Source organism: Artemia franciscana, chromosome 17 (assembly GCF_032884065.1).
Source record: "Artemia franciscana chromosome 17, ASM3288406v1, whole genome shotgun sequence".
NCBI lineage: Eukaryota > Metazoa > Arthropoda > Branchiopoda > Anostraca > Artemiidae > Artemia > Artemia franciscana.
Genome location: NC_088879.1, coordinates 34,964,688 through 34,982,628, shown reverse-complemented (window position 1 = coordinate 34,982,628; position 17,941 = coordinate 34,964,688). Strand labels below are relative to the sequence as shown.

At 37.6% G+C, this 17,941-nt stretch overlaps 4 protein-coding genes across 4 annotated transcripts in view; 3 read left to right on the top strand and 1 right to left on the bottom strand.

Annotated features, from left to right (window-relative positions):
* The first annotated feature begins 1,592 nt into the window (after nt 1-1,592).
* Nucleotides 1,593-1,898, top strand: LOC136037549 (protein FAM200B-like). The gene has a single exon (XM_065720272.1). The coding sequence runs from the start codon at nt 1,593-1,595 to the stop codon at nt 1,896-1,898; it is 306 nt and encodes a 101-aa protein (XP_065576344.1).
* A 306-nt stretch (nt 1,899-2,204) lies between these two features.
* Nucleotides 2,205-2,513, top strand: LOC136037548 (SCAN domain-containing protein 3-like). Its single transcript, XM_065720270.1, has one exon. It carries the CDS (start codon nt 2,205-2,207, stop codon nt 2,511-2,513), a length of 309 nt encoding a protein of 102 aa, XP_065576342.1.
* A 2,332-nt stretch (nt 2,514-4,845) lies between these two features.
* LOC136037546 (craniofacial development protein 2-like) lies at nt 4,846-5,844 on the bottom strand. The gene has a single exon (XM_065720269.1). It carries the CDS (start codon nt 5,842-5,844, stop codon nt 4,846-4,848), a length of 999 nt encoding a protein of 332 aa, XP_065576341.1.
* A 9,444-nt stretch (nt 5,845-15,288) lies between these two features.
* LOC136037545 (LIM and SH3 domain protein Lasp-like) overlaps nt 15,289-17,941 on the top strand; it is a 96,523-nt gene continuing 93,870 nt past the window's right edge. The window contains exon 1 of the mRNA XM_065720268.1: nt 15,289-15,461. Within this exon, the coding sequence (XP_065576340.1) occupies nt 15,393-15,461 (69 nt within the window). The 5' untranslated portion in view covers nt 15,289-15,392. The remainder of the gene's footprint in view (nt 15,462-17,941) is intronic.

The window sequence follows — 17,941 nt, the reverse complement described above, 5'->3', positions numbered from 1 at the left end:
GGTCAAACGAGTTTAAGTGTTCTCACTATGAATGGGAGATAGCAACTGAAATCCAATAGTCAATTGAAATCAAAAGTCAATTGAAATCCATAGAAAATAGAACATATTGGTTTACTTTCAATTTGTGTGTGCCGTCTTACAAAATTAAAGTTAATCAAATCAATAATAAGAAGTGTTCAGAAGCTAATTTAAAAAAAAAAATCCGTAAGAAAACATTGAAGATAAGTTATAGCTTGTCGAAGTACAAATGTAAAAAATTTCAAACCATTGTCCAAACTCTTTTGTGACGATCAGAAAAAAATTATTTTTCTCCCTTCCTGACACAAAGTTTTATGTCCCTTTAACCCCCTCCTGATCAGGGTTTAATTTTCTGCCCCCTTCAGACCCCATTCTAGCCACCAGTTTGCCCGCCCCCTGACTTAAATATAGTTTCTTAAAAAGTCTTGTCAAAACTAATATGAGCCTGTATAATTCAAGCATCCAGAAAAATGGGTCATTTTTCTTTAGTATATCTTTGCCTTTATGATAATTGGCTCCAACTTTAACCTCTCCCCAGGATTTTGACGAAATACCGCCACTGCTCCTAATTCACAGCATAATGTTTCTTAAAAGCCATAAATTGCCCCCCCCCTAGCCGTGAGACAAAACAGGACATAATTAGCAAACTACGCTTAAAATTCGTCACCCTCCTATGATAGCTATAGCTACTAACCGTGTATAATCTTTATAGTGAGATGTACTCAATTGCCTTTTGACTTCAGGCATAATAATGGAAAAGCAAAATATATATACTCTTGTGAGCATCAGAAAACCACCAGACACCGAATTTAAAAGTACCCCAGGGAAGCCGTTGTCTATTACAGGGCTTCTTAAACTGTGGGTCGCGACCCCCAGGGGGGTCGCGAGACTACTTAAAGGGGGTCACAAAGATCTAATACTTTTCAATCACTATAAATAAAATTTTAAAATTAGTATACACACTACGTACAAATATAAATACAAATAAAAATCATACAAAATACTATTGTAGTTTTATTATAACTTTTTTTTTGAAAAAAGTGGCAATGCAAAACTGTTATGTAGGGCCTATAAATGAAAATATGGAAGTAGCATTTAAAATAATAAATACAACGCGCTCCTCGATTTTCAACTGAACCTTCGACATTGATGTCTGGCCGTCGGCGTCAGTGTTTGCAAGATAACTTAGTGATTTTAAGTACCCAGATGCCACGTCGCCCTACAGCTTACACATACTGTTTGGACTCAGCTTTGTCTTCGTAGCGACATGTGTGTATTTACTGTGTAATTTTCAGTTGGTGTTTTTTAATTATTACGTTAAAGTTCAACTGCATTTTGTTTAATTATTTATTATTATTTAACCATCATGGATAAATGGCTAATTAAACTTCCAACTAATAAGTCTGCCACGCCGTCACAACCAAGTTGCAGTGCTTCAAATCCGACTTCTAGCAAAACGAAAAAATAGAAAATATGACAAATCATATTTGCAGTATGGCATCACATGCTCTTCTCACAACAATGAAGAACAACCAGTGTGCTTAATTTGCAAAGAAGTTTTGGCTGCAGAAAGCATGAAACCGTCAAAACTGCAACGACATTTGAATACTAAACATGCAACGTTATCAAAAAAGCCAACAGAATATTTTGAGCGTCTTTTGCAAACATCAAAGAAAGAAAAGAACATTTTGGAGAAGTATGTTACTTTGAATGATAAATATCTATTGGCATCGTATGAAGTTTCGTATTTGATAGCAAAAACGAAAAAGCCTTTTACTATTGGAGAGCAACTTTTACTACCTGCAGCTATAAGAATGTCTGAAATTGTTCATGGAAAACAGTATGCTGCTGAAATTAGTAAAATTCCATTATCAAATTAAACTGTGTCCAAAAGAATTTCAGACATTAGCAATGATCAATTTCAACAGCCTCTTATGAGGCTTAAAGACAGCTCAAAGTTTGCAATACAACTGGACGAGTCGACAGACATTTCAAAAATGGCACAGTTGTTACTTTTTGTAAGATATATTTATGAGGGAAGCATTCATGAAGATATACTGTTTTGTCGTCCTCTGGAAGGTCATACTCGTGGAAAAGATATATATAAAAAAGTAAATGAGTTTTTTGAAAAAGAATGATTAAATTGGAAAAATTGTGTTGGTGTGTGCACGGACGGTGCTGCAGCAATGACCGGACAAGATCTTGGTTTTACAGCATTTGTTAAAGCTGGAAATGATCATATTACATTTACACATTGTATGATTCACCGAGAGGCACTTGTTGTTAAAAAAATTGCACCAGAATTAAACACTGTGTTTTTTGATGCAGTCAAAATCATTAACTTTATTAAAAGTCGAGCACTTAATAGTCAATTGTTTAAAAATTTGTGCATTGATGTGGATTCGGATTATACAAGTTTATTGCTACATGCTGAAGTTAGGTGGCTAACAATCAAGAGGTCGAAGTTTGGAACGATTATTAACTTTAAAAGATGAAGTTCTTATATTTCTAACAGAGCAAAATTCTAATTTGGCCGATTATTTCACGGTAATTTATGGCTTCTCAAGCTATGCTATTTGGCAAATATTTTTGATAAAATCGATGATATGAATTTATCAATACAGGGAGTCTGCGTTAATATGTTTATGTTAAAAAATAAACTTGAGGCCTTTGTTAAAAAAATTCTTATATGGAAGAACAGAGTGGAAAGTGGATCGCTCGAAATGTTTCCATTTACTGACGAGTATATAATTAGTAACAATATTTCAAAAAAAGATACTCCTATAACAAAAACTATAGTTAATCATTTGAAGGATATGGAAGTTTACATGCACAGGTATTTTCCCAATGATATCGATACACAACAATGGATTTGCAATCCATTCTCAATTGAAATGGAAGAAATAAATTTTTTAAACTTAAAAGCACAAGAAGAATTTGCCGAATTAACAAGTGATACTACCTTGACTTACTTGACTTAAGGCTCCTGCCGCATGGGGTGCGGCGTAGAGAGCTTCGCAACTTGACTTCTCCAGGCGGACCGGTCTGCTGCTAAATGAGACGCCTCGTCGACAGCAATGTTGGCCATCACCAAGAATTTGTCGAGGCTGTCTTTCCACCTTGTCTGAGGTCTGCCCCTCGGGCGAGACCAGCCATGGGCTTTTGGGTCGAAGTCGTACACTATTCGGGCTGGCGTTGATGTCGGCATTCGTAGGAGGTGTCCGAACCATCTGAGAGACCTCTGCGCTATCTGGACGGAGAATGGCACCTGGGAGGTGAGAGTAAGCAACCTTGCGTTGCTTACAAAATCATCCCACCGGAATCCCTCGATCCGGCGAAGCTGTTTCGTCTGACAGCCGTCTATCATTTTAAGGATGGTTGATTTGAGGGGCCAGGTTTCCGCCGCGTAGAGCAGGACGGAGCTTACGGATGCGTTATAGATTCGCATTTTCGTACGCCTTGAGATGTGCGGCATTCTCCATAGACTGTTGAGTCTACCGACGATGGAAGAGGCTTTCGATATTCGGCTGCATACCTCTTCGTCTACGGAGCCATCATTGGACAGCACAGAGCCGAGGTAAGTGAAGTTTTTAACGACTTCAACAAGTGTTCCGCAGACAGTTATGGTATCAGGGTGCGAGACTGGACCTGGGGGTTCAATTGCCATAATCTTAGTTTTGAGCCAGTTGATTTTCAGCCCCACTTTTGCTGCCTCTTCCTTCAGGACTTCCAGAGCGTCGGTCAGCTGGTCGATTGAGTCGGCAACGAGAGCAAGATCGTCTGCGAAGTCCGCATCCGTCAGAATGCGATCTCCAAACTGCAGACCAAAGGGCAGGCGATTTGTAGTTCTTGTCATCACATAGTCTATCACACAATTGAACAATTCCGGGGCGGCGGCACACCCTTGGCGAACGCCAGTTTTGATATTGAATGTCGTGCTCCGTTTTCCGTTGACTTGGACTCAACTCTCGGTCTCTTCGTACAGCTTTTCAAAAAGTTTGCAGTATTTATCTGGTAGGCCCGTCGATCTAAGTATTAGCCAAACAGAGTTGCGATCGACGGAGTCAAAAGCAGCTTTGAAGTCTACGAAGGCCACGTATGCGTTCCTCCTGAATTCTCTAGTTTTCTCAACTAACTGGCGCATAGTGAAGATTTGTTCGACAGTGGACCTCCCTGGCATAAATCCGGCCTGCTGAACTCTCCTTTTTCTTCGGGGGATACTCGTGCATCTGTCTAGCAGGGTCATGGCAAAGAGCTTTCCAGGGACTGAGAGAAGGGTTATACCTCTGTAATTAGAGCAGATGCTCTTGCTCCCCTTTCTCTTCCAAAGGGGCAGGATTATGCCAAGTCGCCAGTCCTTCGGGACCCATTCTGTGCGCCACACCACGGAAAACAGCATTTGCAGCCAAAGTAACATCGCCGGTCCAGCATACTTCAGGAGCTCAGCGGATACTCCGCATACGCCTGCCGCTTTGTTATTCTTTAGACGTTTCAAAGCAGAGTGGATTTCTGCTGTCGTGAAGGAAGTCTCTGGTTCATTTGACGGCACTTCCTGAGTGCTGGCAGCTAGGCGTGCGAGTTCCTGGTCAGTCTGTGCTACAGCATCGGCATTGAGGAGACTTGAGAAGTGGTCTTTCCATCGACTGACCTGAGCGGCCTCGTCACTAACTGGCTGGCCGTCCGCAAAGACAACAGATGCAACTGAGGGGGCTTTGTCGCTTGTGAGGTCACGGAGGTGCTTGTAGAGGCTCCCGACGTCCCCTTTCATGGCTGCGCCCTCCAGCTCGTTTGCCTTCCTTTCCACAAACAGTTTCTTGTCTCGCTGTATCAGCTTGTTGCGGACACCATTGAGGCGCCTGTAGGTCGGCATGTCGCCCAGAAGCCTTGCCTTGCGTCTCTGCTCAATGACGTCAAGCGTATCGAACTGAACCCATGCTTTCTTAGCACGCTTCGCCCTTCCAATATTTGCGGTCGCTGACTCCAGGACATTCTTCTTAAACGAGATCCATGCGTCCTCAGAACTTTCAAATGGCAGGAGTGCGTCGAAGCGGTTCGAGACATCAATGGCATACTTGGACCGTATCTCTTGATCGGAGAGACATCAATCTTGGTCGGTCTAGGTTGCGAGCGCTGGGCTTGGAGCCTCAGTCGCATATTAGCTACAACGAGGCGATGGTCAGTGTTACCAATCTCGGCTGACCTGTACGTCCTGCAGTTACTAATCGAGGATCTCCATCTCTGTGAGACAATGATATAGTCGATCATTTTTTTGGTACGGCCGTCGTTGCTGTACCATGTGTATTTGTGGATATCCTTCCTTGCGAACAGCGTGTTCGTAATGACAAGGTTATGCATGCTGCACAGTTGAAGGAGCCTTAGCCCATTGTCATTTAGAGGGTCCGGAATAACTGGTCCGATGACTTGCCGCCATAGGTCGTGGTTGTCGCTCACTGTTGCATTCATATCACCCAAAAGGATGACAATATCGTGGGGGGATATCTTGGACAGTTCATTAGCCAGGGCAGAGTAGAAAGTTTCTTTTGCTTCGTCGTCGGCTTCATTTGTCGGAGCATAGCAGACAAGGACTGTCATTTTTCCTTGTTTATGACTCAGTCGAGCATTAGCTATTCTATCCGAGACGGGAGTAAATGACAGTAGACACTTTATGGACTTGTTATCAAGTACTAGTCCGACCCCATTTCTCCTAGTCGTTGTCTGTCCAGACCATAGAAGGTGGTATCCCTCACCTATGGGATCAGTCCCATTCCCGACTAGGTGGGTTTCTGTTATTCCAGCAATAGAGATGCGGAATCGCTTCAGTTCCATCGCCAGAAGCGTCTTTGCTCCGGGAAAGTTCAATGTCAATACATTCCAGGTGGCAATCCGGAGGCCACCATGGTCAAGGAGATTCAAACGCTGGTCATTTCTCAGTCCAGGGGCGAGCAAGGGTCGTGATGGGATAAAAGAGGGTCGGTCATCCGAGGCAGTTGCTAAGCTATTCGTTGCAATCGATTTCAGGTGGAGGGTTGCAGGCCCAACCGACCCTAGGCCTGGATTCTGATTAGAGCCAGGATTTACCTGGATACTGAGAATCCTGGGGTGGGCTCCACCCACCTCATGAGGTTGAGGCCACCCTGATCGGAGCGATTAGTTAGGGGAAACCCCATATCCAGAGGTACGTGGTCAACAGACATTGTCTGCATCATTCCGGACGAACTCCATCACCTCCGAACTCCCATACTACCTTGCGACTCAGATTTTCTCAAGTGCCTGTGCATGAATTTTGGATAGAAATCAAATCAGAATACCCCTTACTATCGGAAATGGCAATGAACAAATTACTGCCATTTTGTACAACATATTTATGTGAATCAGCCTTTTCCACATTAACTTACATAAAATCAAAATACCGTTCAACTTTAATAAACGTTGAAAATTTATTACGATCTGCACTAACTCAAATTGAGCCTAGATTTAATTATTTATGTAAAAATAAACAATCACATCCGTCACATTAATATTGTTTGATGTTAATAATATGTTTTTATTAATAAAATTGTTACAAAAGTTTATTTTTTCTATTGAATATATAGATATAGTTTTATGTCATTCTATTTATTGTGTTTTATTACGACCGATATCCCGTCATCGTTTCCAATTATATATATGTGAAATGAATGGGTACGTATTCTTTAATCCTTTATCTTATTTACATTGTAAAATAGTACGATTTTACATCTACATCTACGGTTAATATATATTTCATTATATGGAGGAGGGGGTCGTTTAAAATTTCCTAAGCTTGAAGGGGGTCGCTATATAAAAAAGTGTAAGAAGCCCTGGTCTATTGTATAGCAACACATCATTGTTTTCATATTAGTGATTTTCCTGGGGTTACAGACACTTATTTTATTTAAGAATTAACGACGCTTCTTGACTACTAAGGTCCCTGCGTCGGCCCTGCAGTGCATTCCTGCAGCGTGATTCGATCTCTGGGTCCCGTATTACCAAGCTAAGGTCAAATCCACTGCGTCACCACAGGACTACAGACACTTATTAAAAAGGCAAGGTAGATTATTTGAAAAAAATCAAAAATGGACTTTTTCAATTGGGCTTCCAGCATATAAATTTTGTGGTTCTCGGCAAAAAATTACAACATTTTTAACCATTTAGCCTTGTCTTTCAAGAATTTCTTTGGAAAATGTTTCATCGTTTATGTCTTTTGTGACTGGTGCCTTTGAATCAATACATTGTACTGAAAAAACGTAAAAAAAAAACATAACAAAATAAAAGTTTTTTTTACATAAAAACGCAAAATAAACGTAAAACGTAAAAAAACAAAAATTAAACTTGGTAAAACCGGTTTTTCATAGTGACAGATAGCGGTGGAGTTGAGTTCAACCTATTTTAAAAAACTTTTGTGTTTGTGAGCTAGTAGCAGAGTAGGAGTAGCTAGTAGACTAATAGCTAGTAATCAGATGAAAACCTAAACAAAACGTAACGTATACTCTTTTGCGGGAATCCAAGAAAAATTTTAACCTTTTCCCAAAGAAACATAATTCTAAGCAAGAGTACACACAAAATTTTTCGGGGGGACGCAGACACCACAATAGCAGTGGTGGGCGAGGGGCAGGGGAATATACTTTAGGATAAGTTTTCTTAAGAATAAGTTTATTTTTAAATACAATAATAGAAAAAAATTCTCAAATAAAAAGAGCAACTGACTTTGTATGTCAAGTGATACAAAACTGAGTAAATTTAAACGGTGAGGATTCCTGGCAAGGCGGTCAGAACATTTAATGAATAATATATTTCGACATTATGCATTATTATGCGTTTAATCTTAATCCATTATATCCGAAACTTAGGGTGAAAGAAACTCTGACTCAAACCGTAATTATGGAAGATTTGTTGCTTCCCAAGATTATAACAGGTGTTAACTTGTCTTTATGCAGTTTCTTAAGCCTTGGAATAGGGTACAGAAGAGATGGAGTTGGGAACTTAAAATAGCTTCAAAGGGGATTTTTAATTCTCTGATTTCAATCCTGGAAGCCTCATTTATCTACCCTAGATCAATAGATTTCCAAGATCTCAAAAGCCCCTAAAGTGTGGTTTTTGCCAAGATCCTTACATTCCTAAGGGTCCGTACTCAAAACTCACCCTTTCTTCATAGATACCATTTTTTGATTTTATAAAGGCCATGTAAAACATACCTTTTCGTATCAAGGCGATTCTCCCCTTCGAATTGAATTCCCTTGTATATTCAAACATTTAAAAAAAATTACATAATAGTGTTGTCAAATTGGTTCTCTTTCTTTCGATATTCCAATTCAACTGAATAAAAGAACAGTTTAAAATAAAATGGTTTATCACAAGAGAATCTTATCAAGTAGTTTGTGATAGCGAACTTCAAGTAAGGGGCAGCTCATGCCACTATTCACCAAGACCAAAATATTGATGACAATTGACACATCAACAGAATTGGCTTTTTATGCTCATCCCAAATATATAAAACTTCATTCGATTAATTGTTATCCAGCAAAAGCCACGAATCTAAGAAAATTTACCTTATTTTCAAAAAAAGGGAACACCCCTAAAAAAGCAAACAATCTTAAGTAAAGATCTTTTATCAAATTCATCATATCAGAGAACCCTATCATAGAAATTTGGGGCTTCAATTTACAAAATGTAGGATTTTGCAATTTTTTTCCTAAAAGTAAAATCATGGATGTATGTCTATTTGTTTTTGTTTTTTTTCTTGAGTGATCATATCAAATCGAAGGCCTAAAAATTGGTGATTGGTGATGAGAAAAATGAGTGAGCTCATTTTTACGCAAATTGAAAGTTCCTTTTTAATTGACCACAAAGAATATGTCACGGTAAAGTGGTGTTTTCTGCTATTTTATGGTACCAAACTATGACTTTGCCCCAAATAGCACCAAATTGCAATCAATTTAATATTATCTGAAGCTATTCGATCCAAAAACTAGATTTTATTCGTGATACTGGGAGAGGATAGTGCCGCACGGTAGCAGAGCACGGTAGATTTAACGAAGCTGATTCACTTTATCTATATATATAAAAATAAGTTGTCTGTGTGTGTGTGGGTCTGTCTGTCGGGTGACGTCATGTTTGTGTGTCGACTGACGTCATGTTTTCAACTGACGAAATTACAGACCGGGACATCGGGACACAAATGACGACCGGGACACCGGCACATGGGGAATATAAATGACGACACTCAAAGAGAAAGCGACCGGGACAAAAGGAATGTTCGATTAGCAATCACCATCAACAAAGCACCGGGACACAAATGACGACCGGGACACAGGGAGTATAAATGACGACCAGGACATAAGTAAAAAAAACTGAAAAAACTAAAAAAAGGTAAAAACTACAAAAAAAACTAAAAAGAAAAAAAAACTAAAAACTAATAAAAAAACTAAAAAAGCTAAAAAAACTAAAAAAGAAAAAAATAAAAAAGGAAAAAAATGAAAAATAAAGGAGAAAAACAAAACTAAAAAACGAATGTATATACAGACCGGGACACCGGGATACAAATGACGACCGGGACACAGGGAATATAAATGACGACCGGGACACAGGGACACAACTACAATGGGGACGCCGGGGGGCACAGGGGGATATAAATGACGACCGGGACACAAGGAATATAAATGACGCCAGGGACACTCAAAGAGAAATCACAGACTGGGACACCGGGACACAAATGACGACCGGGACACAGGGAATATAAATGACGACCGGGACACAGGGACAAAACTACAAAGGGGACGCCGGGGGGGCACAGGGGGATATATAAATGACGATGGCGACAAAGGGAATGGTCGATTAGCAATCACCATCAAAAAGCTCAAGGGCAATCATTAGAATCATGAGGTATAGATCTGAATACGGATTGTTTTCCCATGGACCATTATATGTTGCATGTTCAAGAGTCGGTAAACCTGACAATCTGTTTATATGCACAGACAATGGGACAGCAAAGAATGTTGTATATTTGCAAGTTTTACGTAGTTAAAAACATATATATATATATATATATATATATATATATATATATATATATATATATATATATATATATATATATATATATATATATATCTATATTCACAGGTGGGACATAAGGACACAACTGCAATGGCACGTAACTAATATGGCGCGTAACGACTTACGCGCACGGGGGGCTTGGGGGGGGGGGGTATGGGTGGCGCGAAGCTCCCCCATCAACTAGGTGTTGGGGTGGCGCGAAGCGCCACCCCAACAGCTAGTTTGTTATAAAAATACGTTTGATGATGTATAATTGTATATCAGCTATCATGAATGGGAAGATGCGGGTCAATGTGGAGGCGGAGTCCGGGACCAATACCTCAAAACAGCACATTTTAATGCCCAAACTACTAACCCTACACGAGCCTTCAGGTAGATGTAGAAAGATGTATTGGGAGTAAGAATTAATTTGCTTATTTCTCCATGTATCATAATAATCCCATGCTGACGATTACCAGCAGAGAGGTGGGAAAGGCAAGGTGGGCCATCATGAGCCACGCCAGTAAATTTTTTGGGGCGATGGCAAATGTTACTAGGAAGCTTGTCTTCAGAAATTTCACATGGTAAAATTTCTCTGTTTCCACTTATATGAAATATCTTAATGTATTTAAACATGTGCAAGTGATGTATTCATTGATCAGGGAATTCTATTATAAAGGTTGTGATTGCATCAGCAACGTAGAAATACGAAAGTCAGACAGAACTTTCATCCATATGAACAGCAATACCTTTCTTCGTTTACCCAAAATTCTGCTGTAAAAGTATTAATAAGGACTTATTGAGCGAAAATACTGTTCATCGCAAATTTTTTAAATTATATTCAAATTTTGTCCAAAATTTAAATTAAAATCCATCATGTTAACTCTTAAGCAGGAAAACTAAAAAAGAAGAGCAGTACTAATCAATTTAAAATTATTGATATTACATTTTAACAGCAATGAGACAGGGGTTACAGTTCATTTAAAGTTTGAAGTTGGTCCTTATCTTTACTGTTTAAATCTTTTTTCTTTTTTTCAATTAGTTTTCATGAAACGATATAGTTTTATGAACATGATACTTTTGCTAAATAAAAAAAAACAAGCAATGTATCAATATTCTCTGTCTCGTTTTTAATGGTTAGCAAAGCTTAAATGCTTTTTGAAAAGCAATGAAAAAGCATGTCAAGTAACGGAAAAGTATATAATAATGGAAAAAAGTGAAATAATTACAAAAAAAATACACAAAGCAATATCCAACTTACGAAAAATAAGATAGGAACTCTTAGCATTCTATTCTAATGAGCAATGCCTAAGTGTTGGACCGCCACTATTAAACAATATCGATATGTTTTGATTTGGTCATCAAATACTTATGTATTTAAATGCCTTCAAGTTCTGTAATTATAAAAGTTAAAGCATATTGAGAGTAGTTTATTCAAAGTAAATAATTGAAAGTAAGATTTATAAAATCAAATAAGAATTTCTAGTACTGGGCGTTATTGAGAAAGTTTATAAGATTTGACCGTTACTGAGTAATATGGATGTTTTTAATTCAATTTTGAGTACCCAGAACTGATAAAAATACATTCTGAGACTATACTGGCTACACATGACGTATGAAACTAAGGAAGGAAATAATAAATAAAAAGAAAAAAATCAAATAGGTGAAAAAACGAGGATTTTGTCAGCCAGTAGCAAAATATGAAGACGAAAATCAAGCAAATATTTCGACAAGGACCTCCGCTAAGTCGTCCTCAGTGCTCAAAAAAAAAGAAAAAGAAAAGAAAACAAAAAACAACAACAAAATCTAACCTGCTGAAGTAAACTCTGCAGGAGGAGAAAATACACTCAAGTTTCTTTTCTTCTTTTGAGTGTCTTTTTTCCTCTTGCAGAGTTCACTTCAGAAGGTTAGATTTTGGTGTTGTTTTTTTTTTTCTCTCTCTCTCTCTCTTTTTTGAGCACTGAGGACGACTTGGTGGAGGTTCTTGTCGAAATATTTGCTTGGTTTTTGTCTTCATGTTTTGCTACTGGCTCACAAAATCCTCGTTTTTTCACCTATTTGACTTTTTTCTTTTCATTTATTATTTCCTTTGTTGGTTTCATACAACACTTATATATTTGATGGCTTTATGCTTCTTAACTACAACGCATTAAAGCTTTATGAAAGTGAACAATTAGATAAATGCGATCACTCATGGTTAAAAAAATAATAAAAAAAAATAAATAACATTAAAACACAAAAATCACGTATCTGTTCTAGAGGAAAATAAAAAATCAAAGATTTGGATTATTTTAACTTCAGATATTGGCACATAGGTGCTTATGCACGCTAAATTTGACGGGTTATTTTATCTGGAATGACTCCGTTTTAAGTTGTTTTCCTTCTTTGTGTATAATTCTGGCAACTTTCTTATGTACTTTCTTAGGATGTTCAACTTCAAACTCGAAAAAGATTCTTATTTGAAATCAGTATAAAAATCTGACTCTTTGGTTCAATCTAATCTTTTTAAATTATTTTGTTAATAAGGATCGCTATTTATCTACCATTTATTACTATGAAACATTTGATTTTTTTTTTACTCCAAGTAAAATTATATAGAAAAAAATCAGTGGAAAACTGGAAAGGGGTCATTCACTCAAAAATTGGAATTCATATTGCCTCTATTAAGGTTCAAAATCTATAGTTTGGCAGCTAATCACGGGCTAACACAATTTTTTTTCCCACGGTTTTTCTCTACTCTGCTAGCTTTACTTTGGTATAATATAATCACAAAATAGATCCCGATGTCCAGGGAAGGCATGGCCCCCGTGCCCTTCTTGCGATCGCTCATAGTTCTAATCCTCTTACCTTTTACTTGCAAGATAATAATACCAATGGGGTGCGTCTAGGAGCTCTTACAGCAGTATAGCGAGTGAATGCAAGAAACTGTAACATCGGCTCCACATGGTGTGAATGGAAGGATTTACAAATCGATCAAGAGTTGAAAGAAGCCTTTGAATGAATCAAATTCCCGATTAGTTAAGCCGTGTGTTTGCTTTATTTATTGTCAAAACTGATTGAACAACTTTTAAATTTGACCCATGTGACTGAAGACAAATTGAAGTCGAAATTTGGTATTAAAGTTTTGTAGCTGGCAATGATGCAGAGGAAACACAGATATAGAAACTAATCCAAAGAATTTTATTAGCTACCTTAATCTTATCTAGAGCCAATAGGAGGGTATGTAGGTTAAAAAAGTAGATCCGAAGTTCTCCAGATGTCAGTCATAATTTCAAGAGGGTACCAGGCCTAGGTGGCTCTACTTTAAAGCGATAATAGGTAAACACTAAATTTGTTTGTTTTTCCATGCTTAAAGCTTATTTGAGTAGCTCAGTTTGAAATCACAATTCCAATCTCCTCTATCATCACCATCTAGCTTTTTCGATGATAACAGAAAGTGGTTTGGGAAAATGACTGCTTTTGGAGATCCGATGGAATGTTTAAGCAATTTTAAGGCACTTTTTTACGATGGTTTTTATTATACTTAAAATGATACAAAACACTTAATAAGGAGAAGAATACCCAGTCAAAACAGTTAAAGGGCATATATGGATAATAGCTCATATATTTTGGCATCATGCTTGGAAGCAATTGCAAAACGAACAATAAGCCTTGATGGAGGCTTCCGGAAGCTAAACTGAAATATAAAGGCTTTTATTTCTTAATTAAAAGTACTCTTTCAATTTTTAATCGAAGGGTAGTGCAGATTCCTTATTTATGTAACTATTTTTCAAAAATTTCATATGTTAAGTTGTTTCAAGTTATTGTGGGTTGCAAATTAGAAAATGAAACTTGTTATGAAAAGAATATTTCTTTTGGATGCTAATCTGTTTGTTTAACGAAATATGTGAACATACCATCAATGCTTGACGATAGGCCATCTGCCTAGCTAAAAAAATTCCAATTCCTGCATAATATGTCGCAGAAATTACTAGATTTAGATTGTTTACTTCATTATACTAATTTTCTCATCCTTGCATCAAAATTCAGTATGGCATTCTTATTCGATCAGTTGAACGTGCTTTTTTTTTTATTGAACTAATGGTACGAGCTTACTCACTTAGCATAGGAGATTACGGACGTATTACGGAAGTAATGTTTTGTGCTCGGAAACTATGTTCTTATTGCCCCAATATGTTTTACGTTTCTTATTGCCCCAGTGTATGGATGTCTACTTTTCCGTCTACACTGCGGTCACGTTCTGTCATGCATAACTAAGCACGGTGTCTGATTATGGACACCACCCCTTCCTCGCCAACATCGTTGTGAAGTCCACAGTCTATTTACAATATTTCTTGTGCTTCTTTTGTCTTTCATCAGCTTCACGACAATCTTCCAAAATCTCTTATAAAAACTCCTGTGTTCATTTTTGATTCAGCTCCGTTTGCCTTCGTTCTTCATATAATATCTGCATTCCTCCTACCCCTACTATTCGAGGAGATTCCAATCCCTCCATTGCTTGTCAATAGGTCTGAATAGCAATACCATGATCAGTACAAAGATACCACTCGTTTGAGACTTTTAAAAGGATTCTTAAGGACCATTTACTTAAAAATCAAACAGAAAGGCATTTTGTTTTTCTTTTCTTTTCCTCTGAGGAGTTGATGTCCCCTGAGTGTTTTTTTTCACGGTGCATGGTTGTCTTCTCTGCGCTTTGACTCCCTGGCCTCAGGTATGTTCTCTTTTTACTCTTATATGTTATTTGGCTATTATTCTCCTTTTTTGTTTGTTGCTTGTATTGTATTTTTTTGTATCTCCCTTGTATCCCTTGCCATGGAGCCTTTCAAGGGAGAATAAGAGCATTGTATTTCTATTCTGTATTTAATTAAACTCTGAACTCTATTCTGGCATATTGTTGCTAATGTCCTAAGTTTCAATGTAGGATAAGATAGTTTTTGTTTTCTGGATGCAAGATTCATGTGATGGGCACCAAATTGATGCAGTGAAGCCAAGTTATGATTGAAATTTCGATAAGTGATATATGGAAACCCTATTTCATAGGCCCTATAAGGTTAAAACAACCAAAATGAGTAATTATAATAGTGACCTGCCTCATGAAAGATTTTGTTTTTACGAAGTGGAAGATAATTTTACCTACATAAAGTATGAGATAATTTACCTACAAATAAGATTCTTCAGACGTACCTTAATTTCTCTCTTAAATAGATGGCATCTTCGTGCTCCTAGCCTTCTTCCATAACTTTTGACCCAAATACAAATAGAAAAGATTTCTCTGTTCTGAAGTGAATTTGAAAATTGGATAAAAATTACTAGATCTAGTGATGATTAAAAATTGTGGAAGGTGTGAACGAGCTGTGTACCCCACCGAGGAATTAAAATGTCTTGATAAGGTGAGTATTCACTAGGCAAGGTTAACTAAGCAACAGGTTTAGGCCTACTGCAGTTCCTGGGCTTTATTGACCCTAGGATAGATCAGTTTGACTGGTCTAGAGATATTATAGTAGTATGAGCTGGGAGACCTAACAAGAAACACTTCAGTAAGAAAAGAGGAGTAGCCTATTTCACTCACCAATAGCAATTCCTTCTGAATATGATAACTGTAGCCTAGCTTAATATTCACTTGGCTGCTTTGACTATGCATCCCTTCTCCAAATTTTCCTGGATGTAGGTCTCGGATAAAACTGCACAATTAGGCTTATGCCTGTTGAGGAGGAAATATGTTCATAAAACTGTCTTTACTTCATAATATGCAATTACTTCATGCTATGCAAAAAATTGTTGTTAACTATTCCCAAAAGCAATGCACTTGAGGCTACTTTATTTTTGATTTAAAGTGAAGTGCTTTTAGGAATAATTAACTAGGCCTACCATTGTTTGGTGAATATTTAGTTGTTCATATTATTACCTTACCTTAAATTGTATTTGCCAGCAAGATAAGGTGGTAGATCCTCCTGTAGTTTTTGGTGGTGGTGAGTGATGTAATTATGCTGGTTTAGCTTTCCAGTCCAGCCTCCACTCAGCCCTTTCCCATTCCCTGTTGACTCTGGCCTTGAAGGAGTGGGGACTCTCAGCCTGGATGGTAGACTCAGATAGGCTATTCCAGAGGGGTACCACCCAAATGGAAAAGAAGACACATTGTTCCCTTCTCCAATATCCAGGCAGATGAAGCTTTAGACTGTGATGTCTTGAATTGTTAGCCAGGGAGAGGGTGAAGATCTGGTTCAGTTGACCAGATTTGAAAATTTTGCATGCCATGATCACATCTCCTCTATATCTTCAATATGTGAGGGTTGGAAGTCTCAGAGACCTTTGACAACCCTGGCAAGGGACATTATTTAAGCCACAGACTAGTTTGGCTGCTCTCCTTTGGACACTTTCAAGGGCTCTTGTGTCCATTTTATTTTGGGGAAAGGCCAAACTTAAGGTGGGGACAGGCAAGGGATTTATAAAGTTTTGTAACCACACATGACTTTCTGGTTACAAAACAGTGCTTAATGAGTCCAAGAGCTTGATAAGCTTTTGAAACCTGAGTGTGGCTGTGGAATTTTAAATCTTTGTCCACAATGATGCCTAAGTCTCTCTCCTCAGCAACTGCTTCCAACTGATCACACCCTATATGGTAGGGATAGTGGGGGTTATTGTGCCCTGAGTGCAGTACCTTGCATTAGTACAAGTGCAGTTAGTGTAGTACTTATTGACATACAAATAAATCAAAAATGCCACTAGATGCCATTTTTGTACTGTTTCAGATTGTAATAATTGCTTTTCTTGCAAATTTAATTTTTAGCCCTTTTATGACCCTTGAAAGTAATAATTTCATCCTAAATTTGTTGGATATAAAATGTGTTTCAAACTTGCTATTTAATTGTAAAACAGTTTCATAAAAGTTGTATAATTCACTAACATTGATTTGGGTAAATGTTTAGTTTTGTCAGAAGCTGTCTAAAGGGCATATTGCTGCATTTACCAAGATTCTGATAATTACATATTGTTTCTTTGTCATTATTAGAGAAGCATCCATTTTTTAGCTTTTCAAAATCTCCCTCCAAGGAGACTTAAAATATGTAAAGTTGGCTTGCTTACAGATAACATTATACCTATAGAGCAAAGCATATTAGTCCATGAGCCCTGCAGGCAGCAGGACAAGGTCTGTATTCTATATTCATTCAACAAAGAGCAATAAAACTAAAAGAAAAAAAACCTCTAACAAGGTTTATCAAATAGATACAGAATACAGACCCTGCCCTGCTGCCTGTAGGACTCATGGACTAATATGCTTTGCTCTAGAGGTAATGTTACCTGTAAGCAAGCCCACTTTATGCATTTTTAGTTTGCCCCATGGAAGAGGTGGGTCAGTTAGAAATGGATATGCTTCTAGAATTAGCATTTCAAAGTATTCTAAACTGGATACTATGCTGCTTTGTAGCATAGTGTCCAGTTGAGCACTTGTGATGAAACTAAACATTTACCTTGGTTTGCCAGAGTAAGTTGATGAAAAAAAAATTTGAAACAAATCTATCATGTTTTCTTCTTGTTCTGTTAGGCTGCTTAAAAATTGCAAATTTCCCCTACATGTTGAAAAGTATCAAAGCCACCAGAATAAACATGGTAGAAGAAAAAATGGAGAAATTGTTTTGACTAGGCTATAGGCTAGTCAAAACAGTTAGAAAAAATGTTTACCCAACTTATTCATGATAAATCAATGCTTGTGGATTATAGAACTTTAAAGAATGGATTAAGAATCAAATAGTAAGTTTGAAATCCATGGTGTATATAGGCTTACTCAAAACTAGAAATTTTTGGGTCATTTTAAAGGGTTTAAATTTGAATTTGCAAGAGTAGCAATTATTATATTTGTAAAGAGTGTACA